This window comes from Macrotis lagotis, chromosome X (assembly GCF_037893015.1).
Source record: "Macrotis lagotis isolate mMagLag1 chromosome X, bilby.v1.9.chrom.fasta, whole genome shotgun sequence".
NCBI lineage: Eukaryota > Metazoa > Chordata > Mammalia > Peramelemorphia > Peramelidae > Macrotis > Macrotis lagotis.
Genome location: NC_133666.1, coordinates 128,314,640 through 128,327,053, shown reverse-complemented (window position 1 = coordinate 128,327,053; position 12,414 = coordinate 128,314,640). Strand labels below are relative to the sequence as shown.

General features: G+C 35.3%; 1 protein-coding gene and 1 non-coding gene across 7 annotated transcripts in view; both read right to left on the bottom strand.

Moving 5' to 3' along the window:
- Positions 1-12,414, bottom strand: part of TRRAP (transformation/transcription domain associated protein) — a 172,466-nt gene that overhangs the window by 159,857 nt on the left and 195 nt on the right. For 4 of the 6 annotated variants that reach the window (XM_074200404.1, XM_074200408.1, XM_074200407.1 and 1 more), the window contains exons 2-10: positions 10,907-11,055; positions 10,456-10,505; positions 7,014-7,124; positions 4,475-4,579; positions 3,806-3,889; positions 3,394-3,450; positions 2,470-2,595; positions 1,655-1,732; positions 348-436 (exon numbers count right to left, since the gene is read on the bottom strand). In XM_074200404.1, coding sequence (XP_074056505.1) covers positions 348-436; positions 1,655-1,732; positions 2,470-2,595; positions 3,394-3,450; positions 3,806-3,889; positions 4,475-4,579; positions 7,014-7,124; positions 10,456-10,505; positions 10,907-11,006 — 800 coding nt within the window. In that variant the 5' untranslated portion in view covers positions 11,007-11,055. Of the gene's footprint in view, positions 1-347; positions 437-1,654; positions 1,733-2,469; positions 2,596-3,393; positions 3,451-3,805; positions 3,890-4,474; positions 4,580-7,013; positions 7,125-10,455; positions 10,506-10,906; positions 11,056-11,365; positions 11,793-11,911; positions 12,049-12,414 lie in introns of those variants that run through there. The other 2 variants (XM_074200405.1, XM_074200406.1) reach the window with 2 other exon arrangements.
- On the bottom strand, positions 10,581-10,771 carry LOC141503569 (small nucleolar RNA ZL1). Its single transcript, XR_012472916.1, has one exon. It is a non-coding gene; the product is annotated as a small nucleolar RNA ZL1 (small nucleolar RNA).

The window sequence follows — 12,414 nt, the reverse complement described above, 5'->3', positions numbered from 1 at the left end:
GAGACTAGCCTTTAGAGATTACTGATGAAGTGAAACAGAATCTGATTTAATCCTTTGATATCTATCATTAATAATGATCAAGTTTGTTCATGGGACACATTTACAAAATTTTAAGTTCACAAGAGCTCTGGTAATTATACCAACTTTTTTTTTCTAACTTTGAAATTAAGAAATTCCCACTATAAGAAAATAGGTTGAAAAGATTTTAAAAGTCCTATCTTTACCATATTTCTTCACAAACCTGCTTCAAGTTTTGAGCTGACCATATTGTTATTTATGTCAAAATTGAAGAATATTGTTCTTAGCTATCAGTGCTCAAAGATATCATTATCTTAAACAACTCTTACCTGGCTTGGGCAGATACCTGAATTATAATGGTATTCATTATCAATGGTACAAATTCAGCAACCACATTGTGAATATTCAGCTTGTAGAGCTATAAACAACAAACAAATGTGAAGACACCCAAGTTTTTTAATTTCTAATAAATTTTTTAGACCAAAAATTACAGAATCACACAATTTCAAATTAGAATACTTAAGAAAGTACACCATATATAAAATTAACACATGATGTTGTAGAGCAGGCTGAATTCAGGCCTGTCTGAGACTTCAGGCTCTTAAATGAAACGATATACTCAGACCATCTAAGAGTTAACAAAAGCTATGTGGAAAAGTTAGAAGAGATGCTCAGTAAGAAAATAATACTGATTCAGTTGAGTGCTACTTCTCTGCCCAGTTTCCTCTCCAGTCATGGGATAGGTTTTGTACTCAGACCACCAAAAGATTACATTAATGACCCAAATCCTAGCCCACTGAGTCAACTGAGTATCAAGTGGTGTTTTACTACTTTTTAGGAAAACAACTATCCTATGAATGTTCACATGTTTAATTTATGTTATATATTTACTTTCCCAATGGTTGGGGAAGGAGCTGGAGGAAGGAAGTAAATTTGGAATCCAAAACATAAAAAAAAAAATGTTAAAAAGAAACAGAGAACTAGATATTTTTAAAAAATGAAAAAAAAAAAAACAGTATCCTAGCCTGCACAATAGATATTGCTTCTGCCACAGATGGCTAAGTAACACTAACTTCATCAAATCTGAGATGAACTTTAACATAAATTTCAAATCACCACAGAGCATATTAATTTTTTCATGGTACCTAGTATTTTATCGAGGGTACCTAGCTACCAGCATTTTTAACATATCCTTTATGAGGACAAGGAAGTATCATTAGTACATGTGCTCAGCAACTTGAGTCTTTCCAGGACATCCCTCAAAATGCTCCTTTACACTCCTTTGTGTATATTTTAAATGAGGAAAAATTTAGGTTACAATCTAAGTTTAATTCTATTATCCTCCCCCTTATTTCCTAGGACTCTAAATCTTATCCTAAAGCCATCTCTTCCACCAAGTCCCCCAATCACACACATACATACACATACACAGACACAAATTCTCTTTCTATCTGTGTGTGTCTCTCTCTCTCTATTACCCCTCTCCTTTTGTCTCCTTTCACTCATATTTTGGATTTTCCCTCCAGTAATTTCCTACTATAAGATTCTACAGTCACATATCACTAAATACTATTTTCCTAGGCTAGATAAAATTTTAATCATTGAAATTAAGACCCCCAATATGCAATACACCTACCTGATACATTAAAACAACAATTATAGGCAACTCAGCCAACACTTTCAAGGAAAGAGATCCTCTGGGGATTATAGAATGCTACAAGACAAAAAACATTTGGAATTGATTATTATTTTGAAGAAAAAAACCAAAACATTGGGTAGTGATACTACACAATAGTACAGTCAATTATTGATTACTTTTTGTTGAAAAGACTGTGAATTATCATTAAAATGCAAACTGTATCTAACAATCATTCTGTATTTTCAAAACTTATTGATAGTTTAAAATGAGAAAGCTTGAGAATATTTACAGTGATTTTAACACCCTAGAAAAATTCTTTAGTCTTAATATCTAAAATTTTATTAAATAAAAAATAATAACAAAATTATCAACATATAAATCTAGCCAGAAATCTAAATTCACATAGTAAGTTTATTCAAAGAATTTCAAAGTATTTCTTTTAGTTTCCTACTTTATCCTCAGAAAGTACTAAAAAATTTTGTTATATTATTCCAGTGTAACAGATAAGGGATAGAGTATGTTATTTTAATTTTATGATGAAAACTACTGCACATCCAGACAACAAATGTAATACATCTTATGAAAGTTAAGAACACAATTCAGGTACTTTGAACCATTCTCGTGTTTTCTAAAAAACTAAGAAAGACTACATAAATTACATAATTCACTTTTCATTTCTTTTAATGAATGGTTTTCACATTAAAATGAATAGAAGTATCAATTACAATGGTTACTAATTTGGGTTGGGTTGATGAGGAAAATTATGTAGAAAATCAGTTTTACATATAAACCAAAATGAAGAAAAAGCTTACAGTTCTTGTTTCACTGTCATCACGTTCAGGATTTACTTTCACAGCAAGTGTTGTGATCATACCGACCATTTCCGGGGAAGGAACTGTGTTATCTGGGATCACTTGAGGATTCTCAAAATAACGATTCTAGAGATAGAATAGAAATCAATAGAAATTTTCTAAATCAAGACAAATTACTACAATCCTTCAATAAAATAAACTGAAATTCTATGCAATAAGATTATATATAAGCAAAGCAAAGCAATTGCTCAAAGTAATTTAAAAAATCTATGTTATTTAAAAAGTAACCAATGCAAGAATACTTATGGAATAAATGTGATATTTTGAATACGCTCCAATAAAATATAGTTTTCTGGCTGCCAAAATTGGCACACAATAGCTTTTACTCTGTAAATTAGATCAAAAGAGCCAGAAAATAATTAAGAACATTCTTCTACTCTTTAAAGGCAAACTATAAAGCCATGTGAATTTCCTGAATATTTTCTAGTTATTAATGAAATATAATTTAAAATATATGCAGAAAAAAAGATTCCAATAATACAGTAGTTTCACATTTTGTTAGAAACATCCAAACTTTGGTCTATCTTTATCAAAACAGGTCATAAGTGATAACTATAGTAAAAGAGTAAGACTATTATTTTAAAATGGGAAGTAGAGAAAGAAGTCATTTTTAATCTATTAAGAAATGCAGCAATATAGTTGTATTTCAAAATAAATATAAACACATTTAAGTAGTCATAATACAATGAAAGACTTTGCAAATGACATAACTTAAAATAACTTTAATTTTAAATTTTAGCTAAGATTTTGAAAGATTAAAAATTCTTATGTACACAACAAGTACAACACCTGGACTGTGATATTCCATGCAGCAATACATGCTCCCCTCCTCTCCTTATGTAAAAATATGAATTCTAAACATACCACTACTTTTGGAAGCTCCTTGTATATCTGTTTCACAAAGTCCAAAAAATGATGAATCTAAAAACATTTAAATTAAAAAGATGCATATAGTTATTTTTTAAATTTAATTAATGTAATTAACTTTAATTTTAACATATATATAATTCATATGATCTTTCCACACACATTTAACATGCTGAAAATGCTTCTCTGTAAAGTTTAACTATTTTAAAACTGACATATTAGCATTTAATATTTCATACACTGTTCAAGACAAATGCCCTGCCAAAAATACACATTTTCCACCTCCACCTCAATATTTCCGTTATTTTTACTTAAAAGAAATGCTTCTATCAAGTAAAGCAGAGAAGAATACATATAAGATCCACCAAATTAGAACATAATGCAACTAATCCACAAAATAAAAACTTACTTCTTGTGTGATTGTTGGACGAAATTGTTTGTGCAGTTCAATAATTATCCTTAGACAAATAAGCACATTTTCTTCATTTTCAGTCTAAAACAAAAGGTTTCTAAATTGAAATCTATTTCGAATAAGCTTTATTCCATTTCAAATCAAGAAATTATTTCCCAACAATTCCAGCCCATGACTTAACAAAAAATAATTTTAATTGATAAAGCAAGACTGTTCAGAACACTTAGTTCTTACCAGTGTTTGATTACTCTTATTCAAATATTGTCCATATACTATCAGACTGCATATTCATTTTTAACTGAAAGAAAATAATTCAAAAGCTAGAACTTAAAATTAGCCAACCCTTTTTAAAGTCTGCTGGAAAAAATCCTGAAAATAGTGCTCACAAAATTAAAGTTCCATCAAACAATTCAAGATTGTAGGGGACAGAATGGCTACAGAAGTTAGTAAATGGCTGTTTGAACAATTTCTACAGGCTAAGAAGTTAAGATCTTAGAAGTTTTGGAAAGTTTTTTTCAATATTTTCTCGATTAAATTTTTTCTTAAAAGATTATATAGATCTTAGCCTTGCATATAAATCACAATCATCTCCTTTCTTTAAAAAGAAGAAAATGTTGTCTTCATTAAGTATGATTAATTAATATAATTCTTTTTTCACACAATTACCTCCAGGAATCGAAACATCACAGACAAAACATTTTTGGTATGAGGACGAAGATGTTCATTTGTTGGTATTCTATGAATTATTTCAAGAACTAGCTTCCGCAATTGCTAAAAAAAAAAAAGAAAGAAAGAAAGAAAGAAAGAAAGAAAGAAAGAAAAGAAAAGAAAAGAAAAATGAATGGACTTTAAAAAATTAAGAATGAAACTTCTCATTCCCTGGGGACATAGACATTCTGAAAGAACCAGTGAACAGTCTGGCAAAGTCTATACATTTAGACCTATTATCCTTATTACTTCAATATGGATGTATTTTAAAATAGGATTGATTGGTTATTTTCTTTATCATCTAAAAACCACTATTTTAAGTATTTCTACTCTCTAATCTCTAAATATAAATTAACATTGCTACAATTTCTCTTTAACCATAATTTTTTCATTAAGTACAATTTCACAACCTAACAGTGTGGTAAAGGGGAAAGACAGTTAGTTACTACAGAAGTCAGAGCTCTGGTTTAACCTGTTTCACTAAGCACCCATGAACATGACACTTCTCTGCTTCTGGATCTTAAGTTTCCAAATAATAGAGACCTCTTCCTCACTATAACATTCTGGGCCCATGAATTTCTGATTCCTGATATAGAATAATCGATCAGGAGAAAAGAGGGGTAGAAAAGATATATATATTTGCCATATTACACACTCTCTCCTCCTATCCCCCATTTCATCAAATCACTAATCAGAGTCACCAAGAATAGTCAATATCAAAAGGATAAGAATGGATTCAACCATGAGGTATATCAGAAACTATAAATTTCTATTTTTAAAGTCATCTTAGAGAAAAATTTATTGGGCATCTCAAAATTTTAAAATAAAATGTAGCAACATAATTGCTTTCATTCACAGCTCAGTATAACTCTTCCTTGAACTGTTTTACTAAATAACATTTCTACTATATGATTATTTACACTTGAAATAACCTTAGATGTACTTTATCTTTAACCAATGACCAATCATTTATGAACACATTCAAGAAACACTGACTGAGCATGAAAGGCACTGTGATGGACCAGTGTATTAGTAACAAAAAGGGAGAGATTCTGTCTGAGGAACAGGTGGGGTTAAAAAGTAGGGCAAAAAAAAAAGCCTTTTTTTAAACTTAAAAGCACTTGCTTTTTATTCTTTCTAACATTAATAATCTGGTGTTGAAGGCAGGCAGCCTGGTCCTGAAGGGGTCGGAACTGCCAGACAATCCAGCCCAGCAGCAGCAGGAAGGGAAGAGCTCCTGCTGCCCTCCTTGGCTACATTGTATTACATTAGGAGAAACAAAACTTGTTTCACCACCAGTGCATAGTCATATTGCCAATCTCAAAGGAAGAAAATTCATTCCCTTGACATTGTTTCTTTATAGTCATCTAGGGGACCAGTTCCTGATCTGACATATTTGGGGAAAACAGGGCTAAAGGCAGAATGAGTGATGTCAGTGGACCAAAGCCAAGATAGGCAGTCCAAGGCAAGAGAAAGGCAGTGGCATTATGTTAGGGTATTTTTAAAAATGGAGTAGAAGGAGAAACTGAATTTGTGAACTGGAAGTTATTAAACTAGATTAGGAGTTAATTTTAAGAATGTATACAGATTTTTATTAATAAACACCTTTAGCATATGCATTTAAAAACTTGGGAACAGGAATCTATGTCCTTTAAATTAAGGGGTGTGTTTGCCACCAAGAGGCAGAAATAAAATGAGCTCATTTAACCAAAATATAAGAACCTGTTAGAAAGGGAAGAAAGTAGGGAAATAAATGTTTCCTTTTCCCTCCAGCTATACAATAAGAAAGGGCATTTTAATCAGTAAAGCCTTCCTAAAAGTTTAATTTCTGTTAAGCCTTAAGAATGGTTGGATTTTGATAAATGAAGATATGGTAAGCTGGCAATCAGTCACTTTACTGGCGCAGGGAACAGCATGAGCAAAGTCACAGAGATAGGAAAGACGTAGATGTCTTTAGGGAATGGCTAAAGGTCCAGTGAGGCTGAAGTGAAGGAGAATGGTATGATTATAAGCCTTAAAGCTGGGCTGGAGACAGTCTGTGGAAGGCCTTGAATGCCAAGCTAAGGAATTTGTTTGTTTTTTTTTCAGGTGGGCAAAAGGAAACCATGAAAGATATCTGAGTAGGGCAATTATTTGATCAGAAGTGTGCATAAAAATGAATGTGGCAGCAATAATTGGGTAATACAGAGGCGATAGATTAAAGCACAGCGAACTAGCTAAATGGCCATTGTGATTGTCCAGGTAAAGTCAGCAAAATAATTTAGTGAGTAAAAGGCGGCCGGGGGGGGGGGGGGAGGTGCATTTACCAGAGCACCTAGACAAATTTTAAAAAGAAAATTCTATCAACTGAGCAATAATCTTTGACAAGGTTATCCTCAAGACGGAAATTCTCACTGATTTTTAAGCTATACCATGAACTTTCAAGTTTGCATAGCCTTTTAATTATGAGGTACTAGTACACAATATTTCTTTTTAACTGATATTTTAAAGAAATTACCTGGGCTGGTTTTTCTTGCAGAAACTGAACTTCTCCATCTTGAAGAAATGTAAGAAATCTAGGGATAATATGTTCAAGGAATGTAGAATACTGAGGGGATGATGTTACATTCTATTTACAAAAACAAAAAAAAATTGCAAATGTTATTTTCATTTTAAAATTTAAAAAATTTATATGTTATTGAGGTTAGCAAGAAGCTATTTTCTAAAGCAGCCACAAAAATTCAATCTGCTTAAAGTGCTTTCGATAACAACTAAAATAAATGAACATTTAACAAAGTACAGTGGTAGAAGGCAAGTGTATTACACAGATGTTGTAGATACATATATGAAAAATGACACTCTCTGATTCAAGCATCTCACACTGAGTGGAGAAAGGAAATAGGAGAAAAGAAGGCACACAAAAGAGTGTTCTAGGAAAATTTTAGGGAGATATCAGTAAGTCTGGAATAAGGCCCAAAAAACATTAAAACAAGATTATGATGGTCTTGGAAGGCCAGCTAAGGAGTTTGTATTTTATGCTCCAGGCCAGAGCTGTCCAAAATGTGGCATATGCTGTAATGAGATTTTTAGTTACTTATGCACTATGTTAGTCACTATCCTCAAGGAGCATAAGTTCTGTTAAAGGATGACACAGCAAATACAAGAATAAGAAAATAAAAGGCAAAATAAAATAATTACAAGAAGGAGGGTGCTATTAACTAAAAGGACTAGTTATTAAGACTTTTAGACTAGAAGAAGACATCTAAGCTAGACTTTGAAGGTTACTTGGGATTTCACCATAAGGAGGTGGGAATGAATGCTGAAGATCACTTATATGAAGGCTGGAGACAGATTGTTAGGTGCAAGGAACAGCTATCAAGCCATGGGACTGAGAAATATGTATGTAAAAAGAAATAATATGAACAACAAATATGAAAAGTATGTGAAAGTCATATTGTGAAGAGCACTAAAAACCAGTTTATTTGCATTTTATCCTAGAGGTGATAAGTCATTAAAGATTTTTCTTTTGGAGATAGAAGAGAGAAAGCTGCTACATGATCAGATTTAAATTTTAGGAATATCAATTTGATAGCTGTATGAAACTGAAGATAGTGATACTATTTTAAGGAGAGTTCTCAATAGTCCAGATGAAATTAAGGGTCTGATCTAAGGTGGATGCCATATATGATGAGAGAATGGTAAGGATGAGAAAGATATTTTGGAAGTAGAATCCAGAAAACTTAAGTAAATAATAAGATATTGGGATTTATTGAGAGAAATGGTTATGTTCAAAGGTAGCAATAAAGAACAGGGAAGAGAGACTCAAGATGAGAAAAAAGGAAAGAATGAGGAGGCAAGAAGAAGACGAGAGGATGGGATTAAGAGTATGAATGGAGACACTGGCTAAGGTCAGGCAAAGAGTCAGAAGGATATAGGAATGGAGAAGCAAAGTTGGGAGGTAGAAGAAGGAAGCTTGAAGATAGATTTTGAAATGTAAGATGAGGGAATAAAAGAATGCTGAAATCTGGAAATAAATTTCTAGCTAGATATCTAAGCATCCTGAGGGTTTTCCAGATCAAATGAAGCTAGTAAGCTGCTGAAACTTCCTACTTGTTTACAAAATTCTAATTTAGGATCTTCTTCATTACCATACAAAGTGAAAACAATCACTGGAGCATAAACTGAATCCAACTACTGGAGAGCAGTATTAAAACAAATGAGGTTTTGAAATGAATCCCGAAAGTATCTGTTAAAAAAAATCTAACTCATTTAAAAATGAAAAGATCATAGAATCCTAGATTTAGAACTGGAAATAATCTTAGAAAACATCTGGTACAACCCATAATTTTTCAGATGAATAAAGTGAGATGCAAAAAGATCATATGAATTTCCCAAGCTCAAAATGATGATGACTGGCAAATCTAGAACCCAAGTGCTTCAATCCAGCATTCTTTATACCATACTGTACTATAATCCTTCAATATATTATGGGAAACAAATAAGCAAAGAAGGTGATGATGACAGAGCCTAAGAAAGAACATAAGACAACCAGAAATGCATTAACTTATTTCCACTTCTAAAACAATATATCACATAATACAATAAAATAAAATCTATTCACTACAATTCAACAATTATTAATTTCCTACTACATGCCTAGTACTGTAATAAGCAATAAGCACTAGAAAGTAGAAGAAAAACAATCCCAACCTCCAGATTACATTCCACAAAAAATATATGTGTTGGTCTGTAAATACCCTAGGAGGTAGCTAGGTATAGCAAGGGATAAGTACTGGATCTGGAACCTGGAAGACTTGAGTTCAAATGCTCCCATAGACAATTACAAGCTGTGTGACTCTAGTCAAGTCACTTAAATCCTCTGCTTTAGTTTCACCACCTATAAAATGGCAATAGCAACAGGATCTATCTGCCAGAGCTGTTGTGAGGATTAAACGTGATGACTTTAAAGTGCTTTGCAAATCTTAAAGCATTTTATAAATGGAGTTATTATGAATATTGATAATACCATTATTATAAAGAAATGAAAATTACAAATTTTATAAGAGAACACTAATGAAAGAACTGGGAGAAGCTCTGGGTGGTAAGGGACGCCCCAACTGGGCAAAGGAAACTGACAAAAGTACATTGTACATTGTACAATGTACAAAAGTACATTGTAAACTTCTGTAAAGATTCAAAATCTAGACATGAAATTTCAGGTACAGAAACATCAGCAGCTCAGTTTCACTGGAATACAGAGTATAGAGAGAAGAGTAACATAAATCAAGAGTGGAAAGGCAACAGCAGTCACATTGTATAAGATTTTAAATACCAGGCTAAGAATCTCTTTATTTTATCCTAGAGACAAAAGGGAGCCACTCAAGATTTTTGAGTAGGAAGATGGCATGGTCAAATTTGTATTTTAGGAATATAAATTTGGCAGTGTGGAGGATGGAGTAGAGAAAAAAGAGGACTGGCAGCAGAGATCAATTAGAAGGTTGCTACAGGGGGGCGGCTAGGTGGCACAGTGAATAGAGTACGTGCCTTGGAGTCAGGAGGACAGGAGTTCAAATCTGGCCTCAGACAATAATTACCTAGCTGTGTGGCCTTGGGCAAGTCACTTAACCCCATTGCGCCTTGCAAAAAACTTAAAAAGGTTGCTATAGTAGTATAGGCAAGAGATAATTAATAAAACTAAAGGTAATTGAGTGGAGGGAAGGGAAATATGTCATAGAAGTAGCAAAGTCAAATAAGCAGATATAAGGAATTGGCAAATAAGTGGATGTAGGGAATAATAAAAAGAGACATGAATAATGCCAATATTGGAAACATGGGGGAATGGAAGGATAAGGCCCTCAAAATAAAAGGGGGTAGAAGACATCAAATCTATTTCTAAACAAAGTAAAAACTAAGAGAACTTTGTCATAAACTCAAAATAGAAACAAAGTTTTAAAACATACCTCAAAATTTTCACTAACTTCTTGCATCATTTTCAGTTTTGTTTCATCCGCTGTAAAAAATGAAACATGCTCAAATTACTGACATTAAAATACAACACTAATATTATTAGATTTACTGGGAATGAGAAGCAATCAGATCTTATCAGTTAGAATATCATGGCCCTCTAAAAAAAGGCACATAACTAAGTCCCTATCACCACTCATACTCAGTCATACATCCAGGCAGCAGTGTGCGCGCACATACAATCATTCATATACAGACAAACATTTGCCTCTTTAGGGCTCCAATCAGTAATATCCATCATTTTGCTTCTCTATATAAAGGGGAACGGAATTGTAAAGTGAGCTTTAATACCATCATTTATCTCACTGAGTACATCAATTTAACATTGAAGCAAATAAGTCATACTGTATTTTCTGAAATGGCAATGGGGGGGGGGGATCAACTTACGTGTATTTACATCTGTAAGAGCAGCCACAAACTGAAGGTATTTTTTCATCAGTGTGGTTTGGTCAACCACTGTGGCCCCAGGTGCCGCAACAAATGCCATTTTTCTTGAGTTAGTTTGTGTTTCTTAGAAGAATGGAATCAGGGCCAACCTATTTTTAGAAAAAAAAGGCACAGATTCTGAGTTTTCCAGGACATATGGCATCCTAAAGCTTAAATCCAGAAATTTCTGCCTATAAACCCCAATACAGGCCATTTAATCCATGAATTTTTTAAAATCTAAACTCAAATATTCTGCCACCCTTTAAACATAAACAGCATGCAGTTAAACTTCAATGTCCATACTTCAACTTTAAATGAAAAGTGAAACTTCTCTAAGCTACAAAACTCATTCACCAAAATTAGTTGATTTTCAGACCCCCTCTCCTCATTTCTTTTCAGTCAGAAGGCATATGCACTTACAGAGAAAAATGAAGAGGGGCTCTGCTGGCCCAGACTGTCTTGTAACCCCAACTCTCATGTGGAGATGATGTCACCTGTGTGATTCTGCTCTAGTGTCAGAGACACTTCACGCGGCTTCCCGGGGACACAGAAGTCCAGGGAATCCAACCACGGCAATATCACTTTTAAAAGCGCCCCCGCCTCCATAGCAGATTGCTATCAGAAGCCCACAGGAATAACAATCCATTTCATTAAAGCGGGTCTGACTAGGAGAGCCTCGTCTGAAGTGCGTCACAAAGAACTGCTCTTATTCCTGCTGAACCTCCTCTTGCCCGTCCTCCCCTTTGCCTCTCAGACTTGGGGGGATCCCCGTGAGTTCCTAAAGGGGGGGTCAGAGGAGGGCAAGGCTCCGGGTACCCACTTCCGGGTGGCTTCCCTCCTCGGAACACCTCCCAACATCCTCCAGCCCAGGCCCGGAGGGAGCCCCCAGGCTGAGACCCCCGCCCCCCGTCCCACAACGCCTGTGAGAGCGCCTCCGCGCCCGTGGGTGGCGCTGCCGCCGCTAACCTGCCTTCTCTCTAGACCGCGGGCTGAGAGGCCAGAACTTAAGGCCGGGAGGCAAAGCCTGGAATCGGCCTCCCTCGCCCTGGGCCGGAGGAGAGGGGCGGGGTGTCACCTCTTCCCCACCCCGATCTTCCCTTCTTTGTTGCAGGACAGGAGAGTTCGCCGTTGCTCGGGCCGGTGCTACGGTGCCCGCAGAGGGACAATTCCAAAAGCCGCTTCGGCCTCTCCCTCGTTCCGCCCCCTCCTTCCCCCCACCTAAGAGTGTTATGGATGGGGAAAGCCTCGGAAAGAAGCCCCCCTGGGCCCAGCTCGGCCAAAAGTGGGTAAGGAAGGAAGGGAAGGGGGACTCGTGTGATGTCCCGGCTCCCGGGTCCCTTCTACCCCAGCATCATCACCCTTAACTACCTCCGGGGCTAGAAAGGCCTCCTAAGCTCCCATGCACCGGGGCTCCGGGCCGTCTCACCCGCGCACGCGCTCAGGAATCCCGGCCAGTTGCAGAGCGCCCC